Source organism: Pseudophryne corroboree, chromosome 5, assembly GCF_028390025.1.
Source record: "Pseudophryne corroboree isolate aPseCor3 chromosome 5, aPseCor3.hap2, whole genome shotgun sequence".
NCBI classification, from domain to species: Eukaryota; Metazoa; Chordata; class Amphibia; order Anura; family Myobatrachidae; genus Pseudophryne; species Pseudophryne corroboree.
The window spans coordinates 71,851,401-71,874,928 of NC_086448.1; the positions used below are offsets into that span (position 1 = coordinate 71,851,401).

A 23,528-nucleotide genomic window follows, 5' to 3' on the forward strand; every position below is an offset into this window, starting at 1 on the left:
CAGCGTGCCCTCCACCGCCGACAGGCGGTACTCCCAGCGTGCCCTCCACCGCCGACAGGCGGTACTCCCAGCGTGCCCTCCACCGCCGACAGGCGGTACTCCCAGCGTGCCCTCCACCGCCGACAGGCGGTACTCCCAGCGTGCCCTCCACCGCCGACAGGCGGTACTCCCAGCGTGCCCTCCACCGCCGACAGGCGGTACTCCCAGCGTGCCCTCCACCGCCGACAGGCGGTACTCCCAGCGTGCCCTCCAATACTCACAGGTGGTTCTCCCAGAGTGCCCTCCACCGCCGACAGGCGGTACTCCCAGCGTGCCCTCCAATACTCACAGGTGGTTCTCCCAGCGTGACCTCCACTACCGACTGGCGGTTCTCCCAGCGTGCCCTCCAATACTCACAGGTGTTTCTCCCTGCGTGCCCTACACTACCGACAGTTGGTTCTCCCTGCGTGCCAGCATGCCACCTGCAGACAGGCGGTTCTTCCAATGTGCCCTAGGGATGTACATTGTAAGCCCAGCATCGAATGGTTGCCAGGTTTCCAACATCAAATGAAGTGATGCATTCAGTGACATAACCATGAACGGTTACTATGTGCGCATGCACAGACGCAGTCGGAGATTCGCATAAAATCTGGGCTGCGGACAATGCTCCCAGGTGTCCGCTGCTGCATATGAGCTGTCACGCATCGGAAAGCAGCCTCAGATGGCTGGCAGCTATTGAATGGCCGCAATTCGATGGGAAAGAAAAACATTTCCATCCAATCAGGTACATCGATGGTTGCAATAGAGTTGGGATGTCCATTCCTTCCCTCCGTAGGCAGGCATTTCTGCTGACGTGCCCTCCACAGGCAGGCAATTCTGCCGACGTGCTCTCCGCAGGCAGGCGGTGCTCATGGTGTGCCCTCTACTTGTATGTTGTTTATCTTGAACCTTGCTCGATGGGGTTTAAGTCTGAAGACTGCTGAATTGCATTTCAATAAAATACGGGAAAATGGGGGTGTTCTAAAACTTTTGATCAGTGCAAGTTTTGCTGCATCTGCATTACCTGCCCCTGGACATATTGTTCCCACAGATAAGTGATACACTTGGGACATACCTCTCAGGGTATACTTTATATCTAACGCACGTAATGCTAAAGCTGATTGCTGCACCGTTCCCCCAGAGGCAGGTGGTACTCCCGGCGTTGCAGTAGAAGATGCATATCGTCTTCCAGCGACAGGATTTTGTTTACGTATAGATCAATTTGCAAATTAACCCACCCCAGACTTGTTTCAAACTTATGGCTTCTGACTTTTAACATTGCCCAGAGGAGCTGCTAAGTGACACTGCTTCCCCGCGTCTGTCAGGGCCACTGATTTGCATCAGGACCATCCACTCTCTCCGAAATGACTGTCAGCTTCTTTGTGATCGTGATTATGTTATATCAGGATAATCAGAATTTGTCTCAAATGATTGCAGTGAAACATATCCCAGTAGGGCTTCTGCTTTGTGTCTGCGGCACAATTACAGTGAAGGTTAAATGATTGTAGTGTAATTTGATTTGTCTGTCTGACTGTTGTGTGAGCGCTGCCTGTGTTTGTTATTCCTAGCAAGTTACCGGACTATTTAATGCCTCACGGTGATTAGGTCTGACAATGTGTGGTGTAGACATGGTTTTTATTGATATACATTCATTTTAAACCTGTAATCAAATGATCTCTCCCTCAGTCCTTGGAAGAAAGGTCAAATTTATTTCCGATTTGACGTAAACTGGTAATATTTCCTAATGGTAAACAGCAATGTAACATTTTTAAGCTGTATGAGTGTAAATTAACTTATCTAGATTCTGGGAAAACAACAAGAAAAGCTCTGGTTTGTGTTCCCGAATTGGTTTTTGCTTTGACAAGGAGTGATATAAGGACAACGAGGGGGGAAATGCGCAACACGTTCTACTGGGAAATGCCTGCGTTTGTGGCGCATTTGTCCTTTGTGCATTGCAGATGTATGCTATGAGTTTCTTAAGTTACTTTGTGTTAGGCACATTGTATTTTGTTCCAGGCTTATTGACATTTTTTTTTTTTTTTTTTGCAATTAGGGGCAAATGCAAAGCGTAAATTTATAACGGTGGGTTTGGCGGTTTTGCACTTTGTGAGCACATGAAAACTCTGCAAGAACTTGGCTTAAAGAATTGTGGGCTGATGCAGGGTTGAATGGTTGCCTGTTTGCGTAGCGTGTTCTGCCTGAGTTTGCACTGCGTGTGCTCTGCAAACGGGCGTATGCGCAGTATCAAGCACTTTCTGATGTCATCTACACGGGCGACTAGAAACCAGGATCATATTAGTGAGTGCTGGTTTCCCAGTGTCTGAGATAGGGATACAAAAAGAGTCTAGTTAGTACTTTTATCTTAATCAGCTTAGGTTCTATCAAGTTTAAGGGGGACATGTACTAAGCAGTGATAAAAGTGGAGAAGTGAGCCAGTGGAGAAGGAATGCAAAAGTAGCCGCTATCTCTACCAGCATTTGTTTTCACCAGCCCAAATGCTGCAAGATATGCATGTGAAACGCAGCCTAGGTGCAGCCGCCCCATTGCGCACAGTTACACCCACTCAGCCGCTGGTGGCTATGCAGCTGAGAGGCGTATAACACCTACTAAGGGCCCCATACAATACAACGATATGTCTGAGGCAGAAGTCGGAGGCGATTTCTCTTGAACTCTCCCGGGAGCTTCCTGGGACTGGTTCCATAATAATAATAATAATAATAGAACGATAATGCCTGATTTCATCAAATTTCGGGTATTCGGTCCGATATATCGAATGAAATCGGGCATTTTGGAGGTGTTTCCGATCCGTTGCGCGTTCCCGTGAGGGTCGGATCGGCTCCCTAGATCGTTAGTGCTGCAGTCGTGATATGTCGGTTCCCGCAGGCATGGCTGGGATCGCATACGATATATCGCATGCAAAATGTACCAAATCGTTTGGAATCATATGGAACCACTCCCGGAAGAGTTCAATGGAAATCGCCTCCGACTTCACCCTCAGACATATCGTTGTAGTGTATGGGGCCCTTAACCCGGTATATTGCCGGGTCGGTGTGCGGTGTGAAAGCGCCAATGGTGGAATTCCCGGGTCACCTGACCCGGTAATTCAACCCGGGAATAAAGCAGTGTTATTCCCAGGTTGAATACCGGGTCAGTGGCAGCATAAACGGGTTCCCGGGTTGATGTGATAGGGAGAGGCGGTGCGGAGATGAGCTCATCTCCCAGCGCCGCTTCCGGCTCCGCCCCCTGCCGCTGTGGCAACCCGCCTGGCATATTGCCGGGTCAGGACCCGTTTCCAATTCCCGGGTGGGATGCGGCATTTGCGGTGTGACAGGGTATATGTGAGTAGTCTTAGTAAATAGTGATCTGGTGACCATAGCGGAGACCTTTCTATATAGAATCTTCCACCTTCCGTCTCAGGCTTTTTTGCAGAGTATTGCTGCTAGCCATACCTCCCAACTTTTGGGTGTAAGCAGGAGGGACTGGGCAACTTCTCCACTGGACCCGAAAAGGGTGTGTGGCCTCGCTCGTGATGGGCGTGGCCTCGCCAAACGGCTCGGTTTTTTGCCTTTTGGGGGGTTTCCCAGCGCTCCCCGAGCAGCTGGGCAGCCCCCGCTCCCCTCCTAGCTCTGAATACATTGCATGCGCACAGCATGTATTCAGTGATCACCGGCTGCTTTGCAGAGCAGAGCAGCAGGTGATCAAAGCCTCCCCCCAACTGCCCCCCCACCCGCGGCACACTGCTGCCCGCGGGTGGGACAGTGGGACAGGGTCCGAATATCGGGACTGTCCCGCTGAAAGCGGGACAGTTGGGAGGTATGTGCTAGCTGGAAATGTATTACAGTATTTATAGACAAACCTAGGCAGGTAGAACTCAGGGTGACTGTGTGTCTGGTATGTTGTGACTCCTCCTGCCTTTCACGCTCTCCATATATGTGGTGTTCCATATACATGAGCGTGCATCCAGATAGACCGGAACATAGGGGTAAATTTACTAAGGTGGGAGTTCTATTTAAGATGGGATGTTGCCCATAGCAACCAATCAGGTTCCAGGTATTATCTTCTAGAGGGTGCTAGATAAATGAGAAGTAGAACCTGATTGGTTGCTATGGGCAACATCCCATCTTAAATAGAACTCCCGTCTTAGTAAATTTACCCCATAGGCGCCTTAGTGAATGTGGCTGCTTTAGGCGAAGGCTCCGTGTGTCATGTATTCTGTTATCTGTGCTCCTGTTACATGGTGTAATTGTGCTGGTGGCTGCGGGGGAATCACATGCACACTGCATGCTGGCCTGCATTCTCTTACCTGCTCGCAATTCTGTTTGTTCAGGAATATGGGCCTGGTGCCAAGATTAGTAAATGATTTCAAGGTGCAGAGCAGAGAGAAGCTGAGGTCATTCCAGGGCAGGGGAAAATTGGGTTCGGTTTCCCTTCTTTACATAAAATTCTTCCTTTAAAAAAAAAATAATAATAATATTCCCCCCTCCCCTTCCCACTTTTACTAATAGTCACTAGATGGCTGGTGTCTTGTAATTGCTTGGAGGAGTAATGGATGAATAATGAGTCAAATAGAGGCTGGGAAGTTACTTTTAGTTTCTACACTTTTGGATACATTTTGGGGAGGGTGTTTGTTTTAAATGCCAGTATTTAGGATGCAAGTCTTTTCAGCGCAATGTGTCAGGAATTTAGGCTGACTGTGACTTCGCGGGGGGAAAGTCAACTCGGCGCAATTCAGTTTCAAACTCACAGACAGGTTTCACAGCACCCCCCTGAGCATGGGAAAAGGTGCGGAACATATTTGTATTTTTTCCTTAAGTTAAAAATGCTGAGACACAGAGCAGAACCTCTGGCACACCCCTGACCATGAATAATCAGACACTTGGTGTATAGGTGAATGTCTATAAAAAGCTCTAAACGGGGTAAATAATGTGGGACGTGTATGTGGGGGTGAAAGTGATGCAGGACAGGTAAATGATATGGCATAAGTATGTAGAGGTGTAAATGATGTGAGACGGGTGCATAGAGGTGTAATGAGGAAAGGTATGTGAAGGTGTAATGATGTGGGGCAGGTATGTGGGGATGTAAATCATATGGGACAGCTACACGGAGGATGCAGTTAAAATACCAGCTGTCGGGATCCCGGCGTTCAGGAGACCGATGCCGGAATACAGACAGCTGGTGAAATACCGTTGGACGGATTCCCGACCTCCGCAGGGTATTCCCACTTGGTTGGTGGGTTCACGCCTCCAACCGAGTGGAAATATAACCTGTGGCGAGTGAAGCGGAATCGATGCCTCGTTGTCGGAATTCAGACAGACGGGATGCCGCTGTTGGTAAACTGACGGCCATTATCCCGTCTGTTGGTAAAATATACCGAATTCCTATACGGGGATGTATATGATGTGGGACAGGTACGCAGAGGTGTGAATGACGTGGGACAGGTACGCAGAGGTGTAAATGATGCAGGACAGGTACGCAGAGGTGTAAATGATGCAGGACAGGTACGCAGAGGTGTAAATGATGCAGGACAGGTACGCAGAGGTGTAAATGATGCAGGACAGGTACGCAGAGGTGTAAATGATGCAGGACAGGTACGCAGAGGTGTAAATGATGCAGGACAGGTACGCAGAGGTGTAAATGATGCAGGACAGGTACGCAGAGGTGTAAATGATGCAGGACAGGTACGCAGAGGTGTAAATGATGCAGGACAGGTACGCAGAGGTGTAAATGATGCAGGACAGGTACGCAGAGGTATAAATGATGCAGGACTGGTACGCAGAGGTATAAATGATGCAGGACAGGTACGCAGAGGTATAAATGATGCAGGACAGGTACGCAGGTGTGTAAATGACGTGGGACAGATATGTGGAGATGTAAATGATGTGGGATAGGTATGCAGGTGTGTAAATGATGTAGGACACATATTATGGGGGTGCTGCATTTATGGGAAAGTGCTTTTGAACTTGCAGGTTTGAGTTAAAAGATTTTCTCTATCGTCCTAAGTGGATGCTGGGGTTCCTGAAAGGACCATGGGGAATAGCGGCTCCGCAGGAGACAGGGCACAAAAAAGTAAAGCTTTACTAGGTCAGGTGGTGTGCACTGGCTCCTCCCCCTATGACCCTCCTCCAGACTCCAGTTAGATTTTGTGCCCGAACGAGAAGGGTGCAATCTAGGTGGCTCTCCTAAAGAGCTGCTTAGAGAAAGTTTAGTTTAGGTTTTTTTCTTTACAGTGAGTCCTGCTGGCAACAGGATCACTGCAACGTGGGACTTAGGGGGAAAGTAGTAAACTCACCTGCATGCAGAGTGGATTTGCTGCTTGGCTACTGGACACCATTAGCTCCAGAGGGATCGAACACAGGCCCAGCCGTGGAGTCCGGTCCCGGAGCCGCGCCGCCGACCCCCTTGCAGATGCTGAAGCGTGAAGAGGTCCGGAAACCGGCGGCTGAAGACTCCTCAGTCTTCATAAGGTAGCGCACAGCACTGCAGCTGTGCGCCATTTTCCTCTCAGCACACTTCACTGGGCAGTCACTGAGGGTGCAGAGCGCTGGGGGGGGGCGCTCTGAGAGGCAAATATAAACCTTATACAAGGCTAAAAATACCTCACATATAGCCCATAGGGGCTATATGGAGATATTTAACCCCTGCCTGACTGGAAAAATAGCGGGAGAAGAACCCGCCGAAAAAGGGGCGGGGCCTATCTCCTCAGCACACGGCGCCATTTTCTGTCACAGCTCCGCTGGTCAGAACGGCTCCCAGGTCTCTCCCCTGCACTGCACTACAGAAACAGGGTAAAACAGAGAGGGGGGGCACATTAATGGCTATATATATATATATATTAAAGCAGCTATAAGGGAGCACTTAATATAAGGATATCCCTTGTATATATAGCGCTTTGTGGTGTGTGCTGGCAGACTCTCCCTCTGTCTCCCCAAAAGGGCTAGTGGGTCCTGTCTTCATTAGAGCATTCCCTGTGAGTTTGCGGTGTGTGTCGGTACGTGGTGTCGACATGTATGAGGACGATATTGGTGTGGAGGCGGAGCAATTGCCAAATATGCAGATGTCACCCCCCAGGGGGTCGACACCAGAATGGATGCCTTTATTTGTGGAATTACGTGATGGTTTATCTTCCCTTAAACAGTCAGTTGAGGACATGAGGCGGCCGGACAATCAATTAATGCCTGTCCAGGCGCCTCAAACACCGTCAGGGGCTGTAAAACGCCCTTTGCCTCAGTCGGTCGACACAGACCCAGACACGGGCACTGATTCCAGTGACGACGGTAGAAATTCAAACGTATTTTCCAGTAGGGCCACACGTTATATGATTTTGGCAATGAAGGAGACGTTACATTTAGCTGATACTACAGATACCGTAAAACAGGGTATTATGTATGGTGTGAAAAAACTACAAACAGTTTTTCCTGAATCAGAAGAATTAAATGACGTGTGTGATGAAGCGTGGGTTGCTCCTGATAAAAAGTTGATAATTTCAAAAAAGTTATTGGCATTATACCCTTTCCCGCCAGAGGTTAGGGCGCGCTGGGAAACACCCCCTAAGGTGGACAAGGCGCTCACACGCTTATCCAAACAAGTGGCGTTACCCTCTCCTGAGACGGCCGCACTTAAGGATCCATCAGATAGAAAGATGGAAGTTATTCAAAAGAATATATACACACATGCAGGTGTTATACTACGACCAGCTATAGCAACTGCCTGGATGTGCAGTGCTGGAGTAGTTTGGTCAGAATCCCTGATTGAAAATATTGATACCCTAGATAGGGACAATGTTTTACTGTCGTTAGAACAAATAAAGGATGCATTTATCTATATGCGTGATGCACAGAGGGATATTTGCACACTGGCATCTCGGGTGAGTGCTATGTCCATTTCAGCCAGAAGAGCCTTATGGACACGACAGTGGACAGGCGATGCGGATTCAAAACGTCACATGGAGGTTTTGCCGTATAAAGGGGAGGAGTTATTTGGAGTTGGTCTATCAGACTTGGTGGCCACGGCTACTGCCGGGAAATCCACTTTTTTACCTCAAGTCACTCCCCAACAGAGAAAGGCACCGACCTTTCAACCGCAGCCTTTTCGCTCCTACAAAAATAAGAGAGCGAAGGGCTTGTCGTACCTGCCACGAGGCAGAGGAAGAGGGAAGAGACACCAACAGGCAGCTCCTTCCCAGGAACAGAAGCCCTCCCCGGCTCCTGCAAAAACCTCAGCATGACGCTGGGGCCTCTCAAGCGGACTCGGGGACAGTGGGGGGCCGTCTCAAAAATTACAGCGCGCAGTGGGCTCACTCGCAGGTAGACCCCTGGATCCTGCAGATAATATCTCAGGGGTACAGGTTGGAATTAGAGACGGATCCTCCTCATCGTTTCCTGAAGTCTGCCTTACCAACCGTCTCTTCCGAAAGGGAGAGGGTGTTGGAAGCCATTCACAAGCTGTACGCTCAGCAGGTGATAGTCAAAGTACCCCTATTACAACAAGGAAAGGGGTATTATTCCACTCTATTTGTGGTACCGAAGCCGGATGGCTCGGTAAGGCCTATTCTAAATCTGAAGTCCTTGAACCTCTACATAAAAAAGTTCAAGTTCAAGATGGAGTCACTCAGAGCAGTGATAGCGAACCTGGAAGAAGGGGACTTTATGGTATCCTTGGACATCAAGGATGCGTATCTACACGTTCCGATTTACCCCGCACACCAGGGGTACCTCAAGTTCATTGTTCAAAACTGTCACTATCAGTTTCAGACGCTGCCGTTCGGATTGTCCACGGCGCCTCGGGTCTTTACCAAGGTAATGGCCGAGATGATGATTCTTCTTCGAAGAAAAGGCGTATTAGTTATCCCATACTTGGACGATCTCCTAATAAGGGCAAGGTCCAGAGAACAGCTGGAGACAGCTTTAGCACTATCTCAAGAGGTGCTAAGACAACACGGGTGGATTCTGAATATTCCAAAATCCCATTTAATCCCGACAACTCGTCTGCTGTTCCTAGGAATGATTCTGGACACGGTTCAGAAAAAGGTTTTCCTTCCAGAGGAAAAAGCCAAGGAGTTATCCGATCTGGTCAGGAACCTCCTAAAACCAGGAAAAGTGTCAGTACATCAATGCACAAGAGTCCTGGGAAAAATGGTGGCTTCTTACGAAGCAATTCCATTCGGCAGATTCCATGCAAGAATATTCCAAAGGGATCTGTTGGACAAATGGTCAGGGTCGCATCTGCAGATGCACCTGCGAATAACCCTGTCACCAAAGACAAGGGTGTCACTTCTGTGGTGGTTGCAGAAGGCTCACCTATTAGAAGGCCGCAGATTCGGCATTCAGGATTGGATCCTGGTGACCACGGACGCCAGCCTGAGAGGCTGGGGAGCAGTCACACAAGGAAGAAACTTCCAGGGAGTATGGACGAGTCTGGAAAAGTCTCTTCACATAAACATTCTGGAACTAAGAGCAATCTACAATGCTCTAAGCCAGGCGGAACTTCTCCTGCAAGGAAAGCCGGTGTTGATTCAGTCGGACAACATCACGGCGGTCGCCCATGTAAACAGGCAGGGCGGCACAAGAAGCAGGAGTGCAATGGCAGAAGCTGCCAAGATTCTTCGCTGGGCGGAGAATCACGTGATAGCACTGTCAGCAGTGTTCATCCCGGGCGTGGACAACTGGGAAGCAGACTTCCTCAGCAGACACGATCTTCATCCGGGAGAGTGGGGTCTACATCCAGAAGTCTTCAACATGTTAATAGACCGTTGGGAAAGACCAATTGTAGACATGATGGCGTCTCGCCTCAACAAGAAACTGGACAAATATTGCGCCAGGTCAAGAGATCCACAGGCAATAGCTGTGGACGCACTGGTAACTCCTTGGGTGTACCAGTCAGTGTATGTGTTTCCTCCTCTGCCGCTCATACCAAAGGTATTGAAGATCATACGGCAAAGAAGAGTAAGAACAATACTAGTGGTTCCGGATTGGCCGAGAAGGACTTGGTATCCGGAACTTCAAGAGATGCTCACGGACGAACCGTGGCCTCTACCTCTGAGAAGGGACCTGCTACAGCAGGGTCCCTGTCTTTTTCAAGACTTACCGCGGCTGCGTTTGACGGCATGGCGGTTGAACGCCAGATCCTAAAAGGGAAAGGCATTCCAGAAGAAGTCATTCCTACCTTGATTAAGGCACGGAAGGAAGTCACCGTGAAACATTATCACCGCATTTGGCGAAAATATGTAGCGTGGTGCGAGGATCGGAGGGTTCCGACGGAGGAATTCCAACTGGGTCGTTTCCTACATTTCCTGCAATCAGGATTATCTATGGGTCTCAAATTGGGATCCATTAAGGTTCAAATTTCGGCCCTGTCAATATTCTTCCAAAAAGAATTGGCCTCTGTCCCTGAGGTCCAGACTTTTTTCAAGGGAGTACTGCATATACAGCCTCCTGTGGTGCCTCCGGTGGCACCGTGGGATCTAAATGTAGTTTTAGATTTCCTCAAATCCCATTGGTTTGAACCATTGAAAAAGGTGGATTTGAAATATCTCACATTGAAAGTGACTATGTTACTAGCCCTGGCCTCTGCCAGGAGAGTATCTGAATTGGCGGCTTTATCTTATAAAAGTCCTTATCTAATCTTCCATTCGGATAGGGCAGAACTGCGGACTCGTCCGCATTTTCTCCCTAAAGTGGTATCAGCATTTCATCTGAACCAACCTATTGTGGTGCCTGCGGCCACTAGCGACTTGGAGGACTCCAAGTTGTTGGACGTTGTCAGAGCCTTAAAAATATACATTGCAAGGACGGCTGGAGTCAGAAAATCTGACTCGCTGTTTATATTGTATGCACCCAACAAGTTGGGCGCACCTGCTTCTAAGCAGTCGATTGCTCGTTGGATTTGTAACACAATTCAACTTGCACATTCTGTGGCAGGCCTGCCACAGCCTAAAACTGTAAAAGCCCACTCCACAAGGAAGGTGGGCTCATCTTGGGCGGCTGCCCGAGGGGTCTCGGCATTACAACTCTGCCGAGCAGCTACGTGGTCGGGGGAGAACACGTTTGTAAAATTTTACAAATTTGATACCCTGGCAAAGGAGGACCTGGAGTTCTCTCATTCGGTGCTGCAGAGTCATCCGCACTCTCCCGCCCGTTTGGGAGCTTTGGTATAGTCCCCATGGTCCTTTCAGGAACCCCAGCATCCACTTAGGACGATAGAGAAAATAAGAATTTACTTACCGATAATTCTATTTCTCGGAGTCCGTAGTGGATGCTGGGCGCCCATCCCAAGTGCGGATTATCTGCAATACTTGTACATAGTTATTGTTAACTAATTCGGGTTATTGTTAAGGAGCCATCTTTAAGAGGCCCTTTCTGTTGTCATACTGTTAACTGGGTTTAGATCACAAGTTGTACGGTGTGATTGGTGTGGCTGGTATGAGTCTTACCCGGGATTCAAAATGCCTCCCTTATTGTGTATGCTCGTCCGGGCACAGTACCTAACTGGAGTCTGGAGGAGGGTCATAGGGGGAGGAGCCAGTGCACACCACCTGACCTAGTAAAGCTTTACTTTTTTGTGCCCTGTCTCCTGCGGAGCCGCTATTCCCCATGGTCCTTTCAGGAACCCCAGCATCCACTACGGACTCCGAGAAATAGAATTATCGGTAAGTAAATTCTTATTTTTTCCAACATTTTGCAAACTTGCCCTGAAACACCACATTAAGGGGCATATACAATTACCCATGGTGTTTACCGCATGGTTATAGTTCTGGGTTTTACACCCTGAGCTATTTAATTTGTGGTCCTCACAATAAACCCATGGGTAACACGTGATCACTAATAGATTCCGTGTGAAGTGCAGGAATTCGTGTTAGCCCACACATTAATTCCCAGGGGGTGTGCATTTAACGTGGATGCAAGGAAAAATAAGAATTTACTTACCGATAATTCTATTTCTCATAGTCCGTAGTGGATGCTGGGGACTCCGTCAGGACCATGGGGAATAGCGGGCTCCGCAGGAGACAGGGCACATCTAAAAAAGCTTTTAGGTCACATGGTGCGTACTGGCTCCTCCCCCTATGACCCTCCTCCAAGCCTCAGTTAGGTACTGTGCCCGGACGAGCGTACACAATAAGGAAGGATCTTGAATCCCGGGTAAGACTCATACCAGCCACACCAATCACACCATACAACTTGTGATCTGAACCCAGTTAACAGTATGATAACAAAAACAAAGTAGCCTCTAAAAAGATGGCTCACAACAATAATAACCCGATTTTTGTAACAATAACTATGTACAAGTATTGCAGACAATCCGCACTTGGGATGGGCGCCCAGCATCCACTACGGACTATGAGAAATAGAATTATCGGTAAGTAAATTCTTATTTTCTCTAACGTCCTAGTGGATGCTGGGGACTCCGTCAGGACCATGGGGATTATACCAAAGCTCCCAAACGGGCGGGAGAGTGCGGATGACTCTGCAGCACCGAATGAGAAAACTCCAGGTCCTCTGTAGCCAGAGTATCAAATTTGTAAAATTTTACAAACGTGTTCTCCCCTGACCACGTAGCTGCTCGGCAAAGTTGTAATGCCGAGACTCCTCGGGCAGCCGCCCAAGATGAGCCCACCTTCCTTGTGGAGTGGGCCTTTACAGATTTAGGCTGTGGCACGCCTGCCACAGAATGTGCAAGTTGGATTGTGCTACAGATCCAACGTGCAATCGTCTGTTTAGACGCAGGAGCACCCATCTTGTTGGGTGCATACAATGTAAACAACGAGTCAGTTTTTCTGACTCCAGCTGTCCTTGAAATATATATTTTTAATGCTCTGACAACGTCCAGTAACTTGGAGTCCTCCAAGTCGCTAGTAGCCGCAGGCACCACAATAGGCTGGTTTAAGTGAAATGCCGAAACCACCTTAGGGAGAAATTGAGGACGCGTCCTCAATTCTGCCCTGTCCGAATGGAATATCAGATATGGGCTCTTGTATGACAAAGCTGCCAACTCTGAAACTCTCCTGGCAGAAGCCAGGGCCAACAGCATGGTTACCTTCCATGTAAGGTATTTTAATTCTACCGATTTTAACGGCTCAAACCAATGAGATTTGAGAAAATTTAGAACCACGTTCAAATCCCACGGTGCCACTGGAGGCACTATTGGGGGTTGTATATGTAGTACACCTTTGACAAAAGTTTGTACTTCAGGCACTGACGCCAATTCCTTCTGGAAGAAAATTGATAAGGCCGAAATTTGAACTTTAATAGACCCCAATTTTAGGCCCATAGACAATCCTGCTTGCAGGAAATGTAAGAATCGACCCAATTGAAATTCTTCCGTTGGAGCCTTCTTGGCCTCACACCACGCAACATATTTTCGCCAAATGCGGTGATAATGTTGTACAGTCACTTCCTTCCTAGCCTTAATCAAGGTAGGAATAACTTCCTCTGGAATGCCCTTTTCTTTTAGAATCCGGCGTTCAACCGCCATGCCGTCAAACGCAGACGCGGTAAGTCTTGGAACATACAAGGTCCCTGCTGAAGCAGATCCCTTCTCAGAGGTAGAGGCCACGGATCCTCCGTGAGCATCTCTTGAAGTTCCGGATACCAAGTTCTCCTTGGCCAGTCCGGAGCCACCAGTATCGTTCTTACTCCTCTTTTCCGTATAATTCTCAGCACCTTTGGTATGAGAGGCAGAGGAGGGAACACATACACTGATTGGTACACCCACGGTGTTACCAGAGCGTCCACAGCTATTGCCTGAGGGTCTCTTGACCTGGCGCAATACCTGTCCAATTTTTTGTTGAGGCGAGACGCCATCATGTCTACCTTTGGTTTTTCCCAACGGTTCACAATCATGTGGAAAACTTCTGGATGAAGTCCCCACTCTCCCGGGTGAAGGTCGTGTCTGCTGAGGAAATCTGCTTCCCAGTTGTCCACTCCCGGGATGAACACTGCTGACAGTGCTATGACATGATTCTCCGCCCAGCGCAGAATCCTTGCCGCTTCTGCCATTGCACTCCTGCTTCTCGTGCCGCCTTGTCGGTTTACGTGGGCGACTGCCGTGATGTTGTCGGACTGGATCAACACCGGCTGACCCTGAAGCAGCGGTTTTGCCAGACTTAGAGCATTGTAGATCGCTCTTAGCTCCAGTATATTTATGTGAAGAGACGTCTCCAGGCTTGACCACACGCCCTGGAAATTTCTTCCCTTTGTGACTGCTCCCCAACCTCGTAGGCTGGCATCCGTAGTCACCAGGACCCAGTCCTGTATGCCGAATCTGCGGCCCACTAACAGATGGGCAGTCTGCAGCCACCACAGGAGAGACAACCTTGTTCTTGGTGACAGTGCTATCCGCTGATGCATGTGCAGATGCGATCCGGACCATTTGTCCAGCAGATCCCACTGAAATGTCCGTGCATGGAATCTGCCGAATGGAATCGCTTCGTACGAAGCCACCATCTTTCCCAGGACTCTTGTGCATTGATGTACTGACACCGTTCCTGGTTTTAGGAGGTTCCTGACAAGTTCGGATAACTCCCTTGCTTTTCCCTCCGGGAGAAACACCTTTTTCTGAACCGTGTCCAGAATCATTCCCAGGAACAGCAGACAAGTTGTCGGGGTCAATTGAGATTTTGGAAGATTCAGAATCCACCCGTGTTGCTGGAGCACTACCTGGGTTAGTGCTACACCGACTTCCAGCTGTTCTCTGGACTTTGCCCTTATCAGGAGATCGTCCAAGTAAGGGATAATTAATACGCCTTTTCTTCGTAGAAGAACCATCATTTCGGTCATTACCTTGGTAAAGACCCGAGGGGCCGTAGACAAACCAAACGGCATCGTTTGAAACTGATAATGACAGTCTTGTATCACGAACCTGAGATACCCTTGGTGTGAGGGGTAAATTGGGACATGCAGATAAGCATCCTTTATGTCCAGGGACACCATGAAGTCCCCGTCTTCCAGATTCGCTATCACTGCTCTGAGTGACTCCATTTTGAACTTGAATTTCTGTATGTACAGGTTCAAGGATTTCAGATTTAGAATAGGTCTTACCGAACCGTCCGGCTTCGGTACCACAAATAGTGTGGAATAATACCCCTTTCCCTGTTGTAGGAGGGGTACCTTGACTATCACCTGCTGAGAATACAGCTTGTGAATGGCTTCCAAAACCGACGTCCTTTCTGAGGGAGACGTTGGTAAAGCAGACTTTAGGAACCGGCGAGGGGGAAACCTTTCGAACTCCAGCATGTAACCCTGAGATATTATCTGCAGGACCCACGGGTCCACTTGTGAGTGAGCCCATTGATTGCTGAAAATCTTGAGTCGACCCCCCACCGTTCCTGGGTCCGCTTGTAAAGCCCCAGCGTCATGCTGATGGCTTTGTAGAAGCCGGGGCGGGCTTCTGTTCCTGGGCAGGGGCTGCGTGCTGCCCTTTCTTACCCTTTCCTCTGCCTCTCGGCAGATAAGACTGTCCTTTTGGTCGCTTTTTATAGGAGCGAAAGGACTGCGGCTGAAAAGACGGTGTCTTTTTCTGTTGTGAAGGGGTCTGAGGTAAAAAGGTGGATTTGCCGGCAGTTGCCGTGGTCACCAGGTCCGAAAGACCGACCCCAAACAATTCCTCTCCTTTATATGGCAATACTTCCATATGCCTCTTGGAATCCGCATCACCTGACCACTGTCGCGTCCATAAACTTCTTCTAGCAGATATGGACATCGTGCTTACTCTTGATGCTAGAGTACAAACATCCCTCTGAGCATCTCGCATATAAAGAAAAGCATCCTTTAATTGCTCTAGAGTCAATAAAATACTGTCCCTATCCAGGGTCTCAATATTTTCAGTCAGAGAATCCAACCACACTACCCCAGCACTGCACATCCAGGCTGAGGCTATTGCCGGTCGCAGTATAACACCCGTATGTGTGTATATACTCTTCAGTGTAGTTTCCAGCCTCCTATCTGCTGGATCCTTGAGGGCGGCCGTATCAGGAGACGGCAACGCCACTTGCTTTGATAAACGTGTGAGCGCCTTATCCACCTTAGGGGGTGATTCCCAGCGCGCCCTAACCTCTGGTGGGAAAGGGTATAATGCCAACAACTTCTTTGAAATTAGCATTTTTCTATCGGGGGTAACCCACGCTTCATCACACACATCATTCAATTCCTCTGATTCTGGGAAAAATACAGGTAGTTTTTTCACCCCCCACATAATACCCCTTTTTGAGGTACCAGTAGTATCAGAGAGCTGCAAAGCCTCCTTCATTGCCGTGATCATATAACGTGTGGCCCTATTGGAAAATACGTTTACTTCCTCACCGTCGACACTAGATTCATCTGTGTCGGTACCCGTGTCGACTGACTGAGGTAAGGGACGTTTTACAGCCCCTGACGGTGTCTGAGATGCCTGAACCGGTACTAACTGGTTTGCCGGGCGTCTCATTTCGTCAACTGACTTTTGTAATGTGCTGACATTATCACGTAATTCCATAACCAAAGCCATCCATTCCGGTGTCGACTCCCTAGGGGGTGACATTACCATCATCGGCAATTGCTCTGCCTCCACACCAACTTCGTCCTCATACATGTCGACACACACGTACCGACACACACAGCAGCCACACAGTGAATGCTCTATTGAAGACAGGACCCTCCTAGCCCTTTGGGGAGACAGAGGGAGAGTTTGCCAGCACACACCAAAAGCGCTATACAGTATATAACAACCCTAGAAGGTGTTGTTTTTATATATGCGCTCTCAATATATATTTATATCGCCAATTTATGCCCCCCCTCTCTTTGTTACCCTGTTTCTGTAGTGCAGTGCAGGGGAGAGTCGTGGGAGCCTTCCTCACCAGCGGAGCCGTGCAGGAAAATGGCGCCGAGTGCTGAGGAGAATAAGCTCCGCCCCTTTTCCGGCGGGCTTTTCTCCCGGTTTTTCTAATAAACTGGCCTGGGTTAAATACATACATATAGCCTTAATGGCTATATGTGATGTATTTATTTGCCTCTAAGGTACTCTATATTGCTGCCCAGGGCGCCCCCAGCAGCGCCCTGCACCCTCCGTGACCGAGATCCGTGAGCCGTGTAGCAACAATGGCGCACAGCTGCAGTGCTGTGCGCTACCTCTATGAAGACTGAAGTCTTCTGCCGCCTGTTTCCGGACCTCCGTTCTGCCGTTCTTCAGCGTCTGTAAGGGGGATCGGCGGCGCGGCTCCGGGACGAACCCCAGGCTGACCTGTGTTCCGACTCCCTCTGGAGCTCAGTGTCCAGTAGCCTAAGACTTCAATCCTCCTGCAGGCAGGTGAGTTGCAAGTCTCTCCCCTAAGTCCCTCGTTGCAGTGCTCCTGTCGCCAGCAGGAGACACTGATTAGAAACCTAAAAAAAAACTTTTCTAACTAGCTCTTTAAGAGAGCCACCTAGATTGCACCCTCTCGGACGGGCACAAAAACCTAACTGAGGCTTGGAGGAGGGTCATAGGGGGAGGAGCCAGTACGCACCATGTGACCTAAAAGCTTTTTTAGATGTGCCCTGTCTCCTGCGGAGCCCGCTATTCCCCATGGTCCTGACGGAGTCCCCAGCATCCACTAGGACGTTAGAGAAATCCACATTAAGGGCCTAATTCAGCATGGACCACTAATTAATTAGAGAATTCACAAATGAAGCGATGATCGAACTACTGTGTATGTGCAGCTTGCGCATGTGCATAGGGTAATAGCGATAGTAATGGCAATGTAGCCGCTGTTTGACTGACAGGAAGCCGTCGTTTCTCGGCAGGTGTGTCAGAAAAAACGTAGGTGTGCCCAGGCGTTTTTGGGGAGGGTCTCTGACGTCAGCGCAGACCACTTCCAGGCCGTCTCAGTCGCAGATTAGTAGCAGCCTCAGACCTACTCACTTTTGCCCAGATGGCAAAGAATATTCAGTGTTTCGGGATTTGCGTATGTAACTGCGAGTGGATAGCGATCTGCGATGCATTTGCAAATTTGCACGGCCATTTTTTCTTTCTGTCAGGGTGGCGCCTTCCTGCTCGCGGAGGACAACTGTAATTTCTCAGGTTACCTTATCCAAGCTGAATTAGGCCCTTAGTGCACTCTTAGGAGCTTCGAGCACAGGGATGCGGCAGTCAGTTGAATTGATCAGGGCTGACAATTAATTGAATCTGCCCCTAGATACTCTGCGTATAAAGTGTGATTTTGCAGAGGCACAAAAACAGAAGCGACTATAAGTCTTTTCTGGGGCACACATTTGGTTCTATTCAATCAATTAAAAAGTAACCTTTATTCAGATCACACTTAAATCAAGAGACAAAGAACAGACGTACATGTAAATAAGTGGAGGTATAATTCTAAAATTAGGCGAAAAGTTAATGTACATTTTTTCTCTACCACCATTATTAAAAATGTAATAATGAGAAACTTGGCACCTATTAAGAACATCCAATATTTTGCTTTCGGTCACTAACTGTCATCTAATACTGGAATGGCCATTTACAATTGAATTGCGAGAGGTACAGGAGCGCGGTTCACGAAAACTTGTTGCAATACTTGCGATATTTAAGCCGCATAATCATGCTCCCAAACTACCGCTGAATCGAATCAAACAAGCTTTTATAATAATTGCATAATATATTTTTGGGGGGTCTGATAGGGTGGCTTTTTGAAAATATATTATGATATAATATTTTATTATATTATGTAGTGTAGAACATTTACAAATATTGTAAAGTAGGCCAAGGGCCTTATTCAGTATGTGCGATCGCATACTGGAGTGTTTATGCCCAGTGCGCACACGCAGGAGCCGTACTGCGCGTTCGCACACAGGCCCAGATTTATCAAGCCTTGGACAGTGATAATTATTTATTATCTATTTATTAACAGTTTCTTATATAGCGCAGCAAATTCCGTTGCGCTTTACAATTGGACACAATGATACAACAAAACTGGGTAATAAACAAACAGAGGTAGAAAGGCCCTGCTCGCAAGCTTACAATCTATAGGGATATAGGCATTGATACAGAAGGAAAGGCGCTATCTATTGCTATTTGTCCACCTGATTGCAAAGGTTCTAGGTGGGTTGTATGATATCACACCACAGCAATGATGAGCCATGGTCAGAAAGAAGGGAAAGTGAAGAAAGAGAAAACATGTGGGGGATGTGTGTGGACTGTACAGTGGGGATATAATCGGATAGGAAAGCTTATGAAGGTTGAGTGAGCGGTTATGGAATGTGATAAGCTTGCCTGAAGAGGTGAGTTTTCAGGTAAGGTTTGGAGACTAGAGGAGAGTCTTATTAGTCTGATAAGTTGCACAGTGATAAAGTACCAACCAATCAGCTCCTAACTGTCATGTTACAGACTGTTTGTCTTCCACTCCTCCCACCCCTCGGACCCGATATGCACATGTGCAATCCGCCCACTATCGGAGTTGTACGCAAACAATTGAGTTTGCGTTCAACTCTGCATCATGCCCTGTGTTTTTAAAAAGAGAAGCACTGTCTTGAATACTCCTTTTTTTTTTTTTTTTTTTTTTTTTTTTTTTTACATTATTTTTTTTTTTATCCCTAACACGACAAATCCACCAGCTTTTAGCTGCCCCGCTACTGTAAATCTAACGGTGTTTAATTTTTGTTTACATTTCATGTGCTCCCCCCTCGCGTCCCAGCAGAAAGACACTTTCATAGTTCAGCGGGAAAGGAAAGCCCAGATTGCAGCATCTTTTTCGTAAAACGGTTCTTAAAATCCATTCTGCATCTTTATCCTTTCCCAGATCTGGCAGAAAAGCAATTTTACCGCGGTATTCTGTCCATTAGCTTTATGAGGAATAAAATACTTACACCCCCTACCTACACAACTGCCAGTGTCTCTGGATATCAGATTGATCCAGATTTAAGGCTTCTTTCAGCTTTCCAATTCCCTTGAATTTCAAGTGCTCGGTGTCAAGCTTTCTTTTTCTTACCCCCAGGAGTCTCTCAACAGTTTGGTAATTGAAACCCTTTATGTGCAAGGTAAGTGGCTTCCACACACGGATTACCCTGCCAACTTTTCCAATGTTTCCTCACCTGGTGTTTTCCGTTTAGCAGATTAATACATAGAGCAGAGTGCTGCTCCACGGATGGATAAATGCTGAAGAAATGATTACGATGCAGAGTAGCATTTGCAATGCCCGGTGAATTGCTTTTATATTATGCATACACAAGTGCTTATTAATATGAAGCTTACAAATGGGATTTTTTTTGTTTGTTTTTTCACCGTACAGATTTAGTAACAAATATTATTAGTATTTTTTTTTATACTGACAGTTATGTTTGCGTGGTGTTCTAGTGCAATGACTATTCACGACTCTGCCGGTTTTAAATAGGGGTGTGACACGTGAGACCGGCGTTTGGGATGCCGGCGGTCGAAAGACAGACACTGGCATCTCAATGCTGAGAATGCCGACAGGGGTCGGGTAAGTATACTTGCCCTCCCACCACTGCCCTAACCTTCCCGGTGGTGCCCATACCGTGTGGTCTTCAAGTTGCCGGCGGCCGTGCTCCCGGCGACCACCATACCGGTGCCGGAATCCCGACTGCCGGCATACCGACATCTTTTCTCCCTCTTGGGGGTCCACGACCCCCCTGGAGGGAGAATAGATGGCGTGGCGTGCGTAGCAAGGGGCTCATTTGCGCTCGCCCAGCTGTCGGTATGCCAGCGGTGGGGATTCTGGCGCCGGGACCCCGACCGCCGGCAAACCATACTACACCCCCTAAACCTACCCCCCCTGCAGCCTAACCCTATCCTTCCCTTCCCCGTAGCCTAACCTAACCTCCCCAGTGGTGCCTAATGCGTCCTTCTCTGCAGCCTAACCCTAAGAATCCCAGGTATACTTAGTCGGGATTCTGGCTCCACTGACTGCCGGCATCCTGACCGCATCCTCTAAATAGATGTTACAGAAGTTATTATAGAGAATAGTTTGTGTTCTGATTCTTATGTCTGTAATGTGCGGTTACATAGGGGCCTATTCTCCTGGGGGCCGGATTGCCCCTGATAATTAAGTATTCAACTCTCCACGAGTTGCACCGGAACAATTCAGCATTGCTCCGGTGCCGGGACAGCCTCCGAAAAACAGCTCTCCCCCACGATCAGTACTTACTGGTGCCAGGTCTGTCCTGTGCGCGCCCATGTCCTGAGGTCACACGTGCGCACCGCTGCTGGACCCTCGCTCTTTCCAACGTCAGACCTTCTTCCCATAGGAAGGAGTGGGACTTCCGAAAATGGGCCTCTAATAATGAATGGACCTGTTACATTACAAAAATATGGAAGCTAGCGTAACTGGCCCATTAGTGATGAAAAGGCCCCATAGTGATATTGCTTTTTGATATTAGTGCAATGTGATGCACTCCAGGGGCTCCATTGGGCGTCTCTCTAACCTTGAAAAGGGCCACATATTACCCTTTATCTCAGTAAATGTCTTTAGTATATGTGGCAACTTTATTTTTTTTCATTTTTTTTTTCATTGGCAAGGTTTGCCTCTTTTCCGCCAAAACATGACCGCTGCAAAGTATGTTCCATTAAAAGTATAGGACAAGTCCTGATTTCTGCAGGCTTAGACAAGCTGCAAATACTATAGTCCTTTGTGGAGTGGCTGAGGTTGTGTTCCTTTGCCCACAGCATTGAATAGCCCTAGAAATACTGCATCCTGCGTCCTGTTCATCTCATACTTGTGTTCCTGAAGCACAGCTTTACCCTTCTCATTTGCACATGATGGACCTCTATCTGCCCGACTGCTGTATTGGCTTGGCCAGCTTTGCTTCCGAAGAGAGCAGGCAACTTAGGGGGTAATTCAGACCTGATCATAGCAACAAACATTTTAGCAGTTGGGCAAAACCATGGGGGTCATTCCGAGTTGATCCACTGCGTGCGAACGGGTCGGAATGACCCCCCATGTACACTGCAGGTCTGGCAGATATAACATTTGCAGAGAGAGTTGGATTTGGGTGGGTTATTTTGTTTCTGTGCAGGGTAAATACTGGCTGCTTTATTTTTACACTGCAATTTAGATTTCAGTTTGAACACACCCCACCCAAATCTAACTGTCTGCACATGTTATATCTGACCGCCCCCCCCCCCCCCCCTGCAGTGCACATGGTTTTGCCCATCTGCTAACATATTTGCTGCTACGATCCGTTCTGAATTACCCCCTTACTTCGCAACCTCTTGTCTGAAATCTTAGCCACACTTGCTCAAGAGGATCTTGCACCTGTGTTTGCTCCGTGCCTAGGCCATTCTTCGCTTAGGAAACACTTGTTGCCCAATTTACGAACACTAACCATACGTACAATGTAGCCAAATGTTTGTAAATTGGATACTTTAAAAGTCTGATAACGCACACGGGGAGTTCTCATGGTAGCAGAAAAGTTTTGAAAGGCCCGGTCTAAATTCCTGGACTCCCAAATCGGCAATGCTGAACACACCGCCTCTGTAAATCAGATCTTTATTGGCGGCACACCGTAACGCACAACATGTGATGTGCATGTCTGCTTTTATGTAGTGGTGGCCAATCAGAACGGTCTCTTCATTTCTTTCCAAGCGGTTCAAAGAAAGGACACAGGCACGGGTTCCATGTTTTATTTCTGTTTTTTGCAGTTGCACTTGTCCTGGGTCAGAGCATTTTTGGCCAGGTTGCAGTAGGGTCGTCCAATTCTATTTCATTCAACCTTCAGTATGCGTTCTCTTGTGTGTCTGGATTCTTGAACGGACACATTGGACTCTATTCAATTCAGTGGGAGGAATTCTGCTGAATGCTTCAAGAATGTGTGAGAGGCAGACCAAAACATTATGTGCTTTCTGGGTAACTTCCAGCAGTATTTCACCAGGGTGAACGATTGAAAGGCATGACTTACGGAGATTGCCATGGGAAACGAAAATGAAATCTAGTTTCCAGAGTTGTGATGTGGCCAGTTGGGAGGTAGTGTCAGGTTTATCTCTCATACTCAAACCAGTTTGCAGTCTATCAAGTATTAAGTGCCGTTTAAATGTCCGAACAAGAATAGTTACCATGCTGGAACTTGTCAATGTTATTATTCGGGAGGACTGGAACATTGGCATGATGGTATCCGGTCCTACACCCAACCCTTCCCCCGGTGCAGAGCAAGGGGCACCCTAGAGCAGAGACTCATGTTTTCATATAGAGGGGGCTGGATGGTACAACTAGAGATGTTCTTTAATCTGGAATGCCAGCTAGGTTTTATTTAACTATATTTATCTACTTGCCCTGAATGCCCAGTAAACTCCTGAATGTCATGGACCTTCGGAAGAACAGCCGCCCTCCCGGATTCTAGAGGGAAAATGTTTTTAGGTTGTGATGGACAAAGTAAAAACTTGATACAATTCGGGCAACCAGACATGGCATAGGAAGTGACAGTGGTCTTGCCTCAAACCTTATACCAGTAAAAAGTTCTATAACCCACAGCAGTCACACAGATTGTGCCATTATTTTCTAAATTGTACTAGGAAAAATAATCTGATTGCTATGTACAACACAACAATTCTGCTCCTGGTTT

General features: G+C 47.9%; 1 protein-coding gene across 3 annotated transcripts in view; it reads left to right on the forward strand.

Annotated features, from left to right (window-relative positions):
- Positions 1–23,528, forward strand: part of SLC25A13 (solute carrier family 25 member 13) — a 267,392-nt gene that overhangs the window by 1,118 nt on the left and 242,746 nt on the right. The window contains exon 1 of one of the 3 annotated variants that reach the window (XM_063921354.1): positions 704–763. The exons of 1 other annotated variant lie outside the window; for it this stretch is intronic. In XM_063921354.1, coding sequence (XP_063777424.1) covers positions 719–763 — 45 coding nt within the window. In that variant the 5' untranslated portion in view covers positions 704–718. Of the gene's footprint in view, positions 1–703; positions 764–19,946; positions 19,992–23,528 lie in introns of those variants that run through there. One more of the 3 variants, XM_063921356.1, reaches the window with a different exon arrangement.